General features: G+C 41.6%; 1 protein-coding gene across 9 annotated transcripts in view; it reads left to right on the forward strand.

The window, feature by feature from the left end:
* The window catches only part of LOC127612901 (teneurin-3), a 205,720-nt gene that overhangs the window by 99,974 nt on the left and 88,431 nt on the right, over positions 1–17,315 (forward strand). For all 9 annotated transcript variants that reach the window (XM_052083740.1, XM_052083741.1, XM_052083745.1 and 6 more), the window contains 3 exons: positions 2,471–2,738; positions 13,596–13,769; positions 15,628–15,692. In XM_052083740.1, coding sequence (XP_051939700.1) covers positions 2,471–2,738; positions 13,596–13,769; positions 15,628–15,692 — 507 coding nt within the window. The remainder of the gene's footprint in view (positions 1–2,470; positions 2,739–13,595; positions 13,770–15,627; positions 15,693–17,315) is intronic.

Below are 17,315 nucleotides of genomic sequence, written 5' to 3' on the forward strand. Positions count from 1 at the left end.
CTCTCCAAACGAGCATTTGCTCCGGAGCAAATTTTTAAACCACCTCCCTGAGGTGGATCAAATTTGCTCCGGTGCGAGCTGTTTTCCGGGGCTACCCCGGAGCAAATTTGCACGTGTGAACACCCCTAATGTCAATGAAGGTCAACACGATTACCGAACGGGGATATTGCCAGTCTCGAGTTTTAATTTTAATATACTGTATACAAGTCACACCTGAGTATAAGTCGTAGACCCAGCCAAACTTTGGAAACAAAAGTGTGACTGACTATACAGTCCCAAAAAAATGTGAATTTATAAAATTGGAATGCTAAAACAATTCCACATGTATCTTGTGTATAGCTCAACACTTGAAGTATGGCACCAGAGATTGCAGCTTCAGATGGTTGCCTCATCCACTGCAATTGACCATGAGTCACAGAACAGTGATTGATTGCATTCTACAATGTTGAGTTTAGAATCCTTGCATCACCCATCAAGATGTGTGTCTTTGTGTGCATGTGTTGTGGCCTTGGGTATTTTCTTCCACATGCCCACTATTTTTCTTCGCGTTTTTTTTCAATGAGTGTGAATAACAACAGCGGCGAAAAATGGAGACCTAATGCTCTTTATAGAAATCTTGTACTAGCTTTGCCATTAATCTTCTCAAACCACCTTGGGAAGACAAATAGATCTGTTGAGAAAAATAGCCCTGAAAAGCTGAAACCAGGTCATATTTCAGCTATTTACATAGGGGCAAAAAAGAGCAAAGGTAGTATTTGGGGTAATTTTCTCAAGCCTAGTCTAGCCAAAATTGCACCTCATGCGCGTCTCAAATTATATTTAAAATGATCAAAATTTCCACCTCTATTGCAGACTCAGTGGTGTCTTGTCAGAGTTCGAGTACATTGACAATCACCAGTAAAAGCACACATTTTTGGAAACACACAAGTAATGAAATTTAAATAAATAAAATATTTCATTTGTTTTTTCCGGATGATTTATACCCCTTGCCTGAGGCATGATTTTGAGTACGCGGTAAGAAATGAGGGTAAGATTTTGGAACCAGAGCATATTTTTCACAAAAGGAGCACACAAATATTAGCCGTCATTTCGGTCGATTGGCGCCCGTGTGCTTTCGGCCTCTGGGGTCTTCTGGTGCATGGTATAGTCTCGCCCCTGACTCATCTGACACTTTGGTAACAAAAAGTAGTCTGCGCTTGACGTAAAAATGGGTGCATCTTCTTTTTCATGCCAAGGCGATGGTCCAGTACTGCTTATTTGTGAATTTGGTAGGCTCGCTACGCCTCACTGGGAATCCCCCCCCAAGCCCCCACCCCCAACCCCCCAGGGCATTTCTGCAAATTTGGTTACAAGTAGATTGGAGTGTGCCCTGCCTTAATCCACATCAAATTCTGTGCACAAGTGGTGTGATGCCATTTTCTTATATTTGATGGAGGCGCAGGTTGACTGTTTTTTGTGGTGGTGTCAAATCCAGGTCCAGAAAGTAAAAACCCTGCCACATGTTCCTGAGGCAGGGTTTTTACTTTCTGGAACTGGATTTGACACCTCTGGATGTCATCAGATTTCAGTCATTATAGTAAAACAAGAGTGGGACAGTCCTTTTGAATTATTTTAGTAATCAATTCTTTGAATCTCTAATTGCCCCACAGGGATAAATAAAGTTTTCTGAATCTGAATGAATTGTCATCATTATCTTAAAACTATTTTAAAAGCGCTATCCTGATTGCACATCAGAACTCGGGTGTTGGGGAGGGGTAAAAACTGGTGCGCGATCGGGAGTGCAAGGCGGTTTGCAATTTTCACTGAATGTGGCTGACTACATCATTGGCAAGGGAGAGCATTTCATTTTTACTGTACAATTACACTTTGTGTGAACCGATCTCATCTATGGGACCGCACCAAGTCAATTTCTGCTTCAGCAATGTCAAGCACTGATGTGCTCCCGCCGCCATGAATTTAATTGCAATGATTGGCTGGCAGTCGGCTCGTTCCATCCCACAATGGCACACAAAGGCGCAAACGTCCCCTTCTGACCAATTCTACTTGTACAAAGTCAAGGGAAATGGCAAAAGAAGGAAAACTTCACCGGAGTCCGCAGGCACTGGGGAGATGCAAACTCCACACAGGAATGCCGGGGGCCCGGATTTGAACCCTGCACCTCTGGACTGCGAAGCGGACCTGCTAACCAATTATTCAAGTGTTATTGTATTCTAATTTGTGTTTAATGTGGTACAAATACTGAATTGCTACAAGTACAGTAACATATTTAAATGTGCAATTCCTCTCTAAAATTAAATCAATACAAATATTTGATTTCCTCCTGTTGACTCTTTTATTTTTCACATTGATTTGCGAACACCTGTCCCTATGTTTTTTATGTCAATAAAATGATGATTTATGATGAAATTTGACCACACATCAAAAGTCAAGCATACCCCTCTAGTCTCACTTTGTTTTCTAATGTTTTCAGAGCAACCATCCAACCACCACAGCTCTACCCTGCCTCCCGTGGCACCCCCACATCGTCAGCAGCCTTCAGTAACAGCTCTCAACCAGTCACGGGGCTCCGCACATCACCCTGGTCAATTGCTGAATTCTACACGCCAACTAACTCCTCCCACTGGAAGCCCGGCCCCTGTGGCCGGCCAGTCACCTGCCGAGCTGCAGACCACACCCCCAGAGAGCGTCCCGCTGCAAGACAGCTGGGTGCTGGGGAGCAATGTGCCTCTGGAAACAAGGTAAATTCAATTTGGTTGCAACACAGATGCGGTTCAAGCTGTGCAATGTAGACAAAGTTGTAATTAATTTTAAAATACAATAATAGCAATAGAATGGCGGTTTTCTGTTCATTCATTTAGCCTTTCCCAGCTGTAAAACACATGCAGTATTTTCTTGAGAGAACACAAGGGATCGGAAATAAATTGGCCCAGAGGCTAAATTTTACAACCTGGAGTATTGACAAGCCCCCACCATGAACGGTCCTGGAGAAATTATTCCAATATATTTTCAATATATTTAGTCCATCGGAGGGGCGGCCCGGTAGTCCAGTGGTTAGCACGTCGGCTTCACAGTGCAGAGGTACCGGGTTCGATTCCAGATCCGGCCTCCCTGTGTGGAGTTTGCATGTTCTCCCCGGGCCTGCGTGGGTTTTCTCCGGGTGCTCCGGTTTCCTCCCACATTCCAAAAACATGCTTAGCAGGCTGATTGAACACTCTAAATTGTCTCTAAGTGTGAGCGTGGATGGTTGTTCGTCTCTGTGTGCCCTGTGATTGGCTGGCAACCGATTCAGGGTGTCCCCCGCCTGCTGCCCGAAGACAGCTGGGATAGGCTCCAGCACCCCCCCGACCCTAGTGAGGATCGAGCGGCTCGGAAGATGAATGAATGAATGAATAGTCCATCGGAATGTTATTTTTTTTTACCTTCTCCCTTTCTGATCTTGTTTCTCACTAGCAATAAAATTAAAATGCTCATCCCATTTGGAGTCGAGCCATCTCACCTCACCGCAGCGTCATGCACGAGAGGCAACAGTGACTCCTTTCTGTCCCGGGGCAGTTCTGTCCGATCATGATATGTAGCATGTAGCGCTATATAAAAAAGGTCCGTCGTGCCTTATAAACCTGGAATTTTTATATTGTTATTTTCATATGTGGGTTCGCCATCCGAGCCCAACCTGCTCGGGCTTTACTGGCTTGGGAGCCCAGACTGCAGAATCAGCCGCTTTGAAGGCTCAGAGGAGTAAGATTTTACAAATGTACAGCCATGCAGTATAAGCTGGCGGACTTTACGTTGGGTTCGCTCTGTTGCTACACTCTGTAGCATCCGAACGGTTCACTCTCTTGGCAGGACTAAACTGCAACCGTTAGACAAATGTAGAAGTTGGGTCATTCTTGGTTTGAGTGGTCATTCCTAGAGTGGAAGTTAGAAATGAGGTCACGCATGAATGTCTCTCATTTAGCACAACATGATTGCAACGTCGGTGCTCCTCCTATCACGGCGGAGAGACTGAAAGGGTCAAAAGTGTGGTTTCGTTTCTCAAAAAAGTGCAATCAATCATTAAAAAGTCATGGGAAACACAATAAAATCTTACAAACAACAAAGGAAATGCACGTCTCACCTTACAGAAGTGATTTTTGCAGCTTAACAGCATGGAACTTGTTCCTCTACGTTAGTTTTATTTTACAGTTGTCATGTTTTGCGAGGTGGTAGTTGTCGGACCCTAAAAAGCAGGGAGGCAGGGAGGATCAGGGTGGAGTGACCAAAATGTCTTTAACAAAAATGCAAACAGGAATACACTGCAGAAAGTAACTCAAAAACTGACTCAAATAAAGTCCAGCAAAATCAAAGTAGCAAAAATCCCACGAAAACAAAACATGACACGTGCACACAGCAACCAAAAAAAAACAGCAACAATGACCAGACACTGAGTGATTGTGCCGGGATTCCTTTTATACAGACAACTAATGACACAATGACCAACAGGTGTGCAGCTGCAGGCGGAGCCCTACAGTGCCACCTGTTGGTCACAAACAGAACCATGACAACAGTAAGCCTCCTTGCTGCCCATCTTTAAAACTCGCCTCAAAACTCACTTGTATTCTTTGGCATTTGACTCAGCATGACTTAGATTTGTTCTTGGTTTTGCTGTCCGGTGCTTTCTACCGTTTTTGTTACCGATTTGCTTTACTGTTTGTTGTATATGTTAATTGCTCCATGTACAGCACTTTGTATGCAGCGGTGGCTGTTTGAAAGTGCTCTATAAATATAGTTGAGTTGAGTTGAGTAAGTCATGTCATGTGTAATAGTATTTTTTTTCCAAACAATTTCTTATTCTGTCAATGTTTGTTTATTTATATTTTTTTTCTTTTACATCAGTGGCATACTTACAAGACAATTGGTACTTAAAACCATCAATTAAAAAACAGGGTCAACTTAAATATGTGTTTTGGTATTTCTCTAAACAAAAAAGTACAGCTAATAAAAATGTTAAAGTACCGGATTGATAAGCATTATCACAAAGAGAAGTAAGGCGGCCCGGTAGCCCAGTGGTTAGCACGTCGGCTTCACAGTGCAGAGGTACCGGGTTCGATTCCAGCTCCGGCTTCCCTGTGTGGAGTTTGCATGTTCTCCCCGGGCCTGCGTGGGTTTTCTCCGGGTGCTCCGGTTTCCTCCCACATTCCAAAAACATGCATGGCAGGCTGATTGAACACTCTAAATTGTCCCTAGGTGTGAGTGTGAGTGTGTGTGGTTGTTCGTTTCTGTGTGCCCTGCGATTGGCTGGCAACCGATTCAGGGTGTCCCCCGCCTATTGCCCGAAGACGGCTGGGATGGGCTCCAGCACCCCCGCGACCCTGGTGAGGATTAAGCGGTTCGGAAAATGGATGGATGGACAAAGAGAAGTAGTATCGTTAAAATTTGAAACATCCCTTGAGAGCTCCATACGATGACTAAAATATATATTAAATAACATTCAAAATATTTGGTAGCACAACTAGTTGTGTGGTAATGAAAAATGGATGGATATGGATGTGTGTTTGTGTGTGTGCGCGTGTGCGTGTGTGTGTGTGCGTGTGTGTATGTATCATGTTAATCTGACATCATCATCAAGTGGAACACAACCATTTTGCCAAAAAAAAAAAAAAACCACACGCAAAATATCCAGTTTCAAAAGACCAAAAACTGCCCAGATCCGATGCAGTTTTCTCTGGCAAAAATGGAGATGCGGATTAACAACCTGACGTTCAGAAATCATGTGACCTGGATTTCACCAATGACAGAGCAGTTTGGTGAGTTCAAAGAGCATTTAATATTATATGGCTTTGCCACGTGGCTGAGACAATCTGTTCCTTCCCCCGCGTACAGCTGCCAGTGTAGCAGCGTGTCCCCGCACAGACCGTGACCCTGGCCTGTGACAGTCAAGGCCCTTCCATGCCCACCATGGGGGCGTCCAGTGTGGGACGAATAAAGGATATCTTATCTTATCTTATCTTATCTTATCTTATCTTATCTTATCTTATCTTATCATTCATTAGGGTCGATATGTGGCCAGACGTTGCCTCGTCCCACTTCAAGACACATGGAGGCCTGTTTTTTTCGTGAACAAGTTGACACTAGATGTTCATGACAAAAAATGCACCAAGCACATGTTTTATTAAAATGGACAGTTACTTATGTTTGCACAACTCATAGCAATTATTATTATTATTTTGTTCTGCAAGTGGGCGGCCCGGTAGTCCACGCCGGCTTCACAGTGCAGAGGTATTCCGGGTTCGATTCCAGCTCTGGCCTCCCTGTGTGGAGTTTGCATGTTCTCCTCGTGCCTGCGTGGGTATTCTCCGGGTGCTCCGGTTTCCTCCCACATTCCAAAAATATGCATGGCAGGCTGATTGAACACTCTAAAATTGTCCCAAGGTGTGAGTGTGAGTGCGAATGGTTGTTCGTCTTTGTGCCCTGCGATTGGCTGGCAACCGATTCAGGGTGTCCCCCGCCTACTGCCCGAAGACAGCTGGGATAGGCTCCAGCACCCCCCGCGACCCTAGTGAGGATCAAGCGGCCCGGAAGATGAAGAAGATGGTACTGCAAGTATTGCAAGTGCTGCAACTGAAGCCACCAAGCCCTTGAGAAAGATGTATGTTCGAGCAACAGTAGATTTATGTTGGATTATTATCAGGAATGGATTTCCTACGATGATGCTTTGCATGCGTGAGTTCATCAACATACTTCTGATGATGAGTCAATATTTTTGGAATAATTGCGTAAGGGGGAAAATAAAATCTACGGTAACCCTTATATCATATATTTTTTAATTTAATGTACACTTTAAATCCTCATTTTCAATGCACACGGCATATCAGAAAGACACCAAAAAAAAAAACCACATCACTTGGTGGATATTGATTTGTCATTGCAACTCCAATTAATTGGAATGTGTGTTAATGGGAATGTGTGGGTATTGTTAACTTCGACCTTTATTTCAGCAAACAATTTATAGTCAGCGAGAAGTTTTTCCCATCGTTGTCCCCCTCTTTTGATCACTCCCTGGGAGAAAAATGGCGATGCCTGATAGATTGATGGAGGGGAAAAATATCGGTCTCTATGATCTTTACAACCTCCAGCATTTTGGCTTTGTTCCTGTATGAGCTGGAGAAAGTTTATACCATTGGGACTCTGTCTCCGGCTTGGATTTATTTTAGTATTAAAAGGTTTAAAGTTTAGTTTTGAGATCATTCAAACTGGGTTCGTTCCAGAAAAACCTGGAAGTGTATTATGGAGGAATGTTGAAACACACAGTGGCCTTGCACTGCTTCGAACCACATTTTGAGGACAGTTGAAGAATCAAAGCAGTTGAACTTTTCATATGGGCCATTGCACTCAAATTGGTTACTAAAAATAGATTAGATATCTTTTGGCTTTCCTTGCATCAACAGGAAAAGTGATTGGGGAAAAAAAAGCAAATCATAAATTACAAGTGTTAAACTCAGGACCTGGAGGCCAGACCCGGCCCGCCACATTGCCCGGACACAAGTCCGACGTGTGTACCATTACACCATCAGCGATTCCCTACGCCATTTCAATTCAGCAAAAGGTTCACAGGCTTTCTGGTCTTACATTCTTTTAGATTTAAAGTACAACTGGGTGTTAATAATTTTTTCATTTGTAATTTGAAACGGTCCAAATTATGCCATGTAGAAGAAGGGCAGTCAAAAGTAATGTCCACCTCAATTTATCTGACTTGTAGTTTATTTTTTACAGTGTCATTAAAATACTCATTTAAATATAAACTGTTAATTTTTTCCAAACATATCTTACTTCCGGGGCGGCCCGGTAGTCCAGTGGTTAGCACGTCGGCTTCACAGTGCAGAGGTACCGGGCTCGATTCCAGCTCCGGCCTCCCTGTGCGGAGTTTGCATGTTCTCCCCGGGCCTGCGTGGGTTTTCTCCGGGTGCTCCGGTTTCCTCCCACATTCCAAAAACATGCGTGGCAGGCTCATTGAACACTCTAAATTGTCCCTAGGTGTGAGTGTGAGCATGGATGGTTGTTCGTCTCTGTGTGCCCTGCGATTGGCTGGCAACCGATTCAGGGTGTCCCCCGCCTACTGCCCGGAGACAGCTGGGATAGGCTCCAGCACCCCCCGCGACCCTAGTGAGGATCAAGCGGTTAGGAAGATGAATGAATGAATGAATCTTACTTCCTATCAACCATTCGGGAAATGATGTCAGGAGTTCCTTGTTTTGGAAGGGGAACTACCGATAGGCTTTATCAAAAGATTGGAACCTAGGTTTAACCGCCTGTCACGAAACGATCGACCTTTTGTAACACTCGACAAGCTTCAAAAAAGACTTGCTTGTGGGCATCCGTAAGTTGTCTTGGAACCCGTCTGGCCCAAAGCTTTGCAAAGCCGAGCTCAGCTCCCTCCTGATATTTGTAGCACATCCATGGCTGATTACAAGAAATTCGGTAATGTCATTCTGCGATTTGCTTAAGTGGTTAGCACGTTCGATAGCACCAGGTTCGATTCCAGCTCTGACCTTCCTGTGTGGAGTTTGAATGTTCTCCTCGTGCCTGAGTGGCTTTTCTCCGGGTACTCCAGTTTTCTCCCACATTCCAAAAACATGCATGGCAGTTTTATGGAGCACTCTAAATTGTCCCTAGGTGTGAGTGTGAGCGGTTGTTTGTCTGTGTGCCCTGCGATTGGCTGACAACCAGTTCAGGGTGTCCCCTGCCTACTGCCCGAAGACAGATGCGATAGGCTCCAACATGCTCTGCGACACATGTGAGGATGAGCCAATCAGATTGTTCTCTGACCAGTTCCTCGATGCTCGCAATGTTTCCAGGTTGAACAGTGGAAGATGGTCTTCCACTTCTTTGCCGATCCTCAGCTTTGCTTCAACCTCAATTTTTTTCACCTTTGACCCTGGATACCCACTTTTTGACCGTGTTGTAGCCTATTGCAGCATCCCCATCAACATTTTCCAATCTTTAAAGTGTCGATTGGTGATTTGGTGGAATTCTGTGATAGTCATGACATCATATCTATGACTGACAGAAAGTGAATACATCTAACCAATTTTTTTGACAGTGTCTGTTTAAATGAGCATTTTAACGACACACTCTTCAAATATCTGTCATCTATTTTGTGGTAATTGACTTTGGAGACACATTGTCCAAACAATCTGCTCAGCCAGTTGTCCCTCCATTTACATTGCTTAATCTTCAGTTTGCTTCCCTCTTGGCTATTGCTACGTTCCAACTCAGAATCACAAAGTCAGTGTTGAATATTTCCCCTCGGAAGAGGTAGAAAAGGGGCAAGCCCCCCATTTGTCCATTTTTCAAACTTGTCTCATGACATTTGTATTCTTTGGCTTTGGACTCCGCATAAAAGTCAGCATTGTTATCGTGTTCTATTGTGTTTACAGGTTTGTTTGTTTTTTTAAATTTATTGTTTGACTTTGTTTTTACGTCAGATTTTCTTTCTTTATACTTTATTGTGAAGCACTTTCTCTGCTGCTGTAATTGTTTTTAAAGCGTTCTATAAATGAAGTTGAGCTGAGTTGGAAAAAAGCAGTCCAAATTGCACCTACCGGAATGGCCGTAGTAAAAAGTAAAAATAGCGCATCAGTAATGTCATAAAAGTGTGGCTTTTGCTTCAAAATCTATTGCTTGCATTTATCTGTTCTTGCGTGTGCGTTTTTAAGGGGAAAAGAATGAATAAGGTGTCATTATGCATTTATAAAAAATGGATTTGTTTGTTGGTTATCCTATCAATCTTGGTTTGCAGAAACTGCATCTTAAAATTGATGGAATTGAAGTACATTCATTTTTAAGTGGTAATCAGTATGGACACAGCTGTTACTGTTTGCAGTTATGGTTTGACACACACACACACACACACATACAACAACGGTGGCAGCTCCAGCATTCTTGTGTTGCCTCGATTAATAAAGACATTGAGTGTGAATAATTCCCAAAATGCAGGTTACAGAAAAGACATCTGAAGCACCATTATCTTTGAGAGGCTCCCATATTAGTTCTGCTTGCCGCTCACTGTGGTCACACTCCTTTTACACTCTATTATCCCCACAATCTCTGGTTGTCTGCTGTCATTAGTTTGCACTAACACAGTGAATGGGTAGTCTGCTACATAAAGCTACCCCGGCATTCAGCATACATTTGTCAATTTGAAATCCTTTTATGTGTCCTTGTGCTGCACTGAAAAGACCCTCATGCTCTAAACCCCACAACAAGAACTATCTGCAGAGCACACAAAACTGTGAAACATGGCTGGATTGATTCCACTGCATTTTGCTGAGACGCTTGTAAACACTTTGCTCGTTTTTAAATGTAGCTCTGTAAGCTCATTTTTATCCGTATTGCCTCACATAAATGAAATTACGGGAAAAATGATAATAGATCATACAGTACATTAAAGGAACCATGCATCATGGCATGCAGTAATAATACAATACGAACATCTTTATTTATTTAATGCTTTCTCAACCGCAGTAGCAAAGGGCTTTACAGAAGAGTCAAAATTAAAACAAAATAACATAACAAGACACGGACAGTCATTCAATCATAAACACAATTTCTGCATACGCTTTGTTGCTTGAAGCAGTTCTAGATGAAAGAGAAAAGAAATTGTCCTTTCACCAGTGGATCAGAGACGTCATGCTCAAAATGTGTACATGTCTACTACAAGCTAAGTTTGAAAGTAAACACGAAGCTGTAGCATAGATTGATGAAGAGAGATTGGTTCGGTTCTCTTCTCCTGTCCCATATAAATACACGTCAATTGCAATTACACATCCGCGCTCCGCGCTAACGCATCTCTCTCCTCATCCTTCGGTCCAGCAGCCATCCATCCAGCCGCACCAACACAGACTGTCCAACAACGCCAACATCTCTGCTGAACAAAACGGGGCTGTGAAAAATCCTGCCCATTATAGGTGCAAAAAACACAAGCGTCCCGGGGGCTGGTGGGCGGCGACAGTTAAATAGTGCCGACATTCCCCCCCCGTCAAAAACAAAATCAAGCATCAATCAAGCACAGATTCTTCTCCGTCAACGAATGTCTTGGCCAAAAATGCTGAAACCAGTCCAAATCGGGTCCACGCGAAGGACAACACACCATATGACAAAATAAGACAAAAACAACGAAAAGCAAAGCTCTTGAAGAACTCTTGCAGACGGCTGCGGACGAAGACGCCATCTTGGATTTTTTTTTCCAATCATATATGTTGAAGTACACCGCATCCGGTGTGAAAACAATTCATGTTGCCAAAACAATTCATGTGAGTGACTCACTGTGGCGATTCCTGATGGGACAATCCAAAATTTAGAACAAGAGTAAAAAATAAGCAAATACTCCCAAGCAAGTCACCCAATCCCAGCATACCGAGATTACAAACCCGAACGAAAAGCATGGAAAAGCAAAATTAGACACTGTGTTAAAGAATGCAATCTCTATTGAAGTAACCACACTGGCTTCGTCTTATCATGGTCAAGTATTTACCTTTAGGATGCCGAGTCATTAAGATTGTTGCCTGTCACCATGGTGATCCCGGTTGGAGTCCATCCCACCCAACATCTTCCGGAGACACAGCTGTGGTGTTCGTGAGCAAGACACAGATAGCCCAAACTGCTCCCTGGTTGTTAAAGTAACCCAATGCCTCCAGCATGTGCCCCTAACAGTGTGTAATTTACTGTGTCCACAACTATGATGGGTCAAATGCAGAGTTAAAATTTATTTTACGTGTGAGTGTGTGTGTGTGTGTGTGTGTGTGTGTGTTAGCGCATTCATGATTTTTCCTCTTCTCGTTAGGCTTTAACAAGCAGCATTAAGAATCATTATTCAATCTTGTGTAAAAGCAAGAAGCATTGTCAGGTTATTGTCATTCCACCCATCACGTTTGCCATCATTTTACTGGTATTATTATGTAACAATTGAGATACTTCCCTCTGAGACTCTCTCGGTTCTGATGGACACGGGCGACTTTGTGCGTTACATAACACAGAAATAGCTCCATGCGAACAAGTTGAATTACATTCACTGTGACTGCAAACTTTTAACTGCATCATCCTTCTGACCAACTTTCCATCAGTTTACAGCACAAAAGCCAACTATGCATTTGCTAAGTATTTGAACTTTTTAATCGTATGTAAAAATCTGCTTACGACTGACTGTAACGCAGGATAACTTATGCACATTCCAATAAAGAACCGAGCAGCCATAATTGAAGCAAAAAGAAGTGGAAAAATCTCGTGGTGGAAAAACTCTTGTTGGAGAGATATAGGTCACCATAGATCACACCGTGAGTTTTGATCATATAGTTTGGGTTCACTCTGAAGGCTTGTGAGTCATGATAAGAGGCTGTTTCAGTCCTCCAGTCACACCAACCGAATGCAAAATGCTCAGTACATTGTTCGGTGTATTGCCTTTGTTATGTGTCCCTCTTCATTTTGGTTTCAGACCATTCATCGTGATCTCCCAACTTTCTTGCCCTTTAATCTCTCTTCACAGCATGCCTAGAGGCAGGTATTAATTACAGGGCCCTTGTTACAACCGGCTATAATTGTTAATCACACTGCCTTGTTAGAGAGAAGTCGTAATTGTAATTGCGGAGCCTCGTTAGCTGAAGCTCCGTCATTAATTAGACACTGTGACCTTGATAATTACTGTACATGCTTTTTGCTGTGATTTTCATCACTGTTGTGTCCTCTAAACGGATCCCGTAAACAGAAATAATAACTGATGGGCACATCAATTAAATCTAAATCAAAGGTCACGGGTACGTGAGTAGTTTTTAAATGTGCTTTTAGTTCCACCTTACTGTGTTTGAAAAAAAAAACTGAAAAAAAGTTATTCACCTTCTGATGAGTCATGTATAGAAACAGTAAGCATATAATAATAATAATATGTTATAACTATATTATAATTATATTATTATAGTATAATAATATGTTATAATAACTATATTATGACAAAATGAAGCAGATTAAGGAAAAGGATTGTTTAAACCACCGGTGGCCCAAGATCCGGCCCAGATCCGGCCCGTCACATTATTTTATGTGGCCCGCGAAAGCAAATCATGTGTCAACTTCCATGATCCTTGCTAAAATCTGTACCGAAATGTCAAATTGTCATGTGTAATAAATAACTCCTACTGAATAAATAAATAAATGAGATTTTGCAATAATTTTGTTACCCTGTTCACACTCACTCAAACAAGAATTGAACAAACTATTGTAGTTGATTTGACTGATTTCAAAACTGGTAATCCGTCAATTTGTTGTGTACAAGGAATAATATGTTCACATTTATTTAGTTTCACTGTCGTAACGGCCCTCCGAAGGAAGACGTAACCCCAAAGTAACCCGCAAAAATCAGTTTGACACCCGTGTTTTACTCTTTTTCTACTGAACTATTTAAGATTATGATGTACTGTATATAATGGTACATATTCACATATAGTACATACACAGGTCAAGTTATCCCAGTCACCATTGTGAGTCTTCATTGAAAGGGTACCAATACTTTCGACAAAATGTGGACATTGAACGTATTTTTTCTTCTTTTTTTTCTCTCTCTCATCCACCAGGCACTTTCTTTTCAAGACAGGTACAGGTACCTCCCCCCTCTTCTCCACAGCCACACCCGGGTACACCATGGCAACAGGCTCAGTGTACTCCCCTCCTACGAGACCTTTGCCAAGAAACACCTTGTCCCGCTCTGCTTTCAAGTTTAAAAAATCCTCCAGATATTGCTCATGGAGGTAAGTATAAAGCAATGTATCATGGTTGACGGTAAAACTTAGCACAATACAACATGCCCCATTTTTCTCTCTTCAAGTATGTTTAAAAAATAAAATTATATACCACTACTGACGTGATTAACATTCGAGAATGGTTGACTGCATAAATATTGAGAAGGGAGTCAAAAAGCACAAAAATTAAAACAACAGGATAGAATTCATGGACAGTTTGAGTTGCTCCTTCCATTTTCCATTGACAACCAAAATACAAAACGGTGATTGATGATTTAGGTGTTTGTTCTGACACAAAAGAACAGTGCCACATTCAATTCCTTCAGTCCACTCAGAAGAAAAACACAAAATCGAAAAATGTGCCAAATTTTCAAATTTTCTAATTCAGTGTGGGACGAATAAAGGGTATCTTATGTCTTATGTCTTATCTTAAATCTATTCCAAATATAAAGGACTTGATGGATGATGATCAAAAACACTTTAATTGAGGACTTCTCTGATGACGAAAGTACATCGCGCCACCGTTAACCGTTATTTGTTTTGCAGATATCATGGAGCATAAATGTATTTCTTCATTGGTTCAAATGCGGCCAACTTTTTTACCGTGTGCTGGTAAAAATGTCATCGGGTCACACAAGCGCGAGTGCATGCTCCTCACATCATGTTGAATAGTTCATCCGTCCATCCATCCACTTTCAACACCGCTTATCCTGAACAGGATCACGGGAGGTTCCCGGTTAAATTACTAAGCTTAAATCTTTTTAATTCTAGCTGTTGGGATGTTAATGTTCAGTGATATTTTATACTGCTTAACCCTTGTGTGCTCCAAATTAAAAAGGCCTTAAGTTACGCCTTTTACAATTTTTGTAATGATGTATTTTGTGTTATAAAAACATTCTTTTTTTTTATTTTTTCAAACACTCAAAATGTTCAGAGGCATCTGTGCTATCCATACATATTTAGTTTTTATTAGTTCTGTGGGATTTTTTATTCTTTATTTTTTGCAAAAGGGAAAAAAAATTGTGTCTGGAGGTCCCAACCAAGCCCTACTAACAATCCCGACCGGACGTGTTCATGTAAAATGCATTGGTTTGAAGCCTCTTGCAAAAAGGCAAACTCATTTGCGATCCTCTGGCGCCACCTAAAAGTTTCACAATTGGAATGACCTCAACCCAACAATGTGGCACGTTTGTCCAAGCGAAAACAAAGCGATTGACGTAAAAATCGCGTGAAATGCATCTTTACACATTAGGTTTACGATGCATTCAAAAATATGAATTATAATGGGTCTCTATGGTTCAAAATATGTAAATTGTGAAGATTAAGGTATCAAAACGTTTTTTTTATTATTGCTGCAATGCCTGAGAATTATCAGCCGGTGACGTCATGAAATTTAGGCCATTTTAGAACCCCTCCATAAGTTTCAGCTCTCTCGTGTTTTTCTGAATGCCTTTCCCTTTGATTCAAAGACATCATTTTACATTTATCGCAAGCGGTGCACTACGAGGGTTAAATAAGCACAGACTGGAGCGTGCACGAAAAGTTAATAGATCCGGTTAGCAACCGACTTTACCGTATACATGCAAAAGCAATTTATTTTCAAATCAAATAGTCTGTGTGTGTTAATTGTCTGTGTTTAAACGGTCCAATCCATATTTACACACACGTTCATAGTCTTGTGTAAATCAATTTCAGGCAATAGCTTTGCTTTTTTTTTTCCCCTGAGTGGATGGAAACGGACTCCTCGGTAAATACCGCAGAAGCTATCACGTTGAAGACAGCCATGTCTAAAATTATATTGGAAAATCAAAAGTCAAAGCAAAACATTGACGAAGCTCAGACGCCGATATGATGTGTTCCCTTCTAGGTGTACAGCCCTCAGTGCAGTAGGACTGTCTGTGCTGCTCTCAATCCTGCTCTGTTACTGCATAGGTAAGACCTCATCTGCACTTACAGCACACTCAATGGCAGGTCAATCACAGAATGAAAAGTGTCTCTTTGAACTTTATGCATCAATATGTTTCCCTTTTCTCGTCGATTAGCAGTTGTTTCTACTTAGTTTTCCCACTGGTATCATCCCATCCCGTTACCTTAATGCCAGTGTTTTCCTTTTTCCGGGGCCTTGGTCTTCTCTTACTAAACTTGTGCGAGTTTTGAAATAAAACTTTGCTATCGCAATTAGTGCTGACATTATTTCAATCTGGGAGTATTTAAAGGTTGTGTTGGCGTGCCACATTTTTGTACTGTGTATACTATTTTATGTACCGTATTTTCTGCACTATAAGGCACATCTTCAATGAATGGCCTATTTTAAAATTGTATAGGATGCATTGCATTATACGGCACAGAGAATACAAGCTACAATCGTGGTTGTGTCATTCATCCATGCTAAAGGGAATACAATACAATACAGCTTTATGTATCGATAGGCTTCACAACCGCTGCAGCTGTCACAAAGTGCTTGACAGAACATTTAAAATACGACAGGTACTAAGAAATTAGATTTGAACTGTGAAGCCTGGCCTAGTAATTAGACAGTGGCTTTTCGTTGGTGCAGTTCAAATTTATTAAACACCCAAAGAAAAGAATGAAAGGCATTTTGAAAAAGAAGAAAGGGTGTATTTTTTTTCTTTGAAAGTTCATTCATTCTCACATGGAAGTGACACAATTACGAGCTCACGTCACCTTCCTGGAGGTCAAAATGTCATGAGATCCCTCAAAACCATCTGTTTAACATTTTCGGGGAAATTATTTCATTGTTTGTGTTGTCGTCAATAGACGTGTTACCGGTTCTTGAGTACATATTTGTCAATGTGTGAGCCTCTATTCACGTGTGCAGTTTGCTGTTTTGTATCTTTCCTCTTGAATTACTCCCAAATATCTGCTCATAAAGAGGATTTGACTTATCATATCAATAAATAAATAAATCATGGGGTTTTCTGTTTTTTTTGGGGGGGCGGAGGGGAAGAACTTCGAAACATGGGATTTGCTGAATAATGATAAGCATTTGAATTTTCACAGGGAGCGTTACATAGACACAATAATTAAGAAATCCCTCAGTTTTTTAGATCCATTTGACAAGGACATATGGAAAATGTACTTTTTAATTCACTCACCTTAATCTCGTGCAGGCAGCTTGGGTCAATTCCTATTTATCTCGATATATGCCTTGAATTTGAATGGAAACCAATCCAGGGTGTTGTCCGCCTTTCCCCCACAGCAAAATGGGATGAGCTCCAGCTTCCCATGACCTTTAACAGGACGAGCAGTATAGAAAAAGGATGGCTGGATGGATAGTTTGGTCTCTGGAGTGCATGCCTACCCATCAAGTGTCGAAAAAAAACCCCAAAACAAGTCATGCTTTTGTTATCTGGCCATTTCAGAAAATGTGTTTGCGAAAGAGCTATTTTACTGTTGCAAAATTAGCATGCAGTATTAATTACCCACAAACCGAGATTCTCAGCCAATGACTTGGCAGCAAGGTAAGAACAAAATGAAACTTGTAGGAAATACAGTATTCTATAAAAAAATATATCTATAATTTAAAGATTACTG

The sequence above is a fragment of the Hippocampus zosterae genome, chromosome 13 (assembly GCF_025434085.1).
Source record: "Hippocampus zosterae strain Florida chromosome 13, ASM2543408v3, whole genome shotgun sequence".
Taxonomy (NCBI): domain Eukaryota; kingdom Metazoa; phylum Chordata; class Actinopteri; order Syngnathiformes; family Syngnathidae; genus Hippocampus; species Hippocampus zosterae.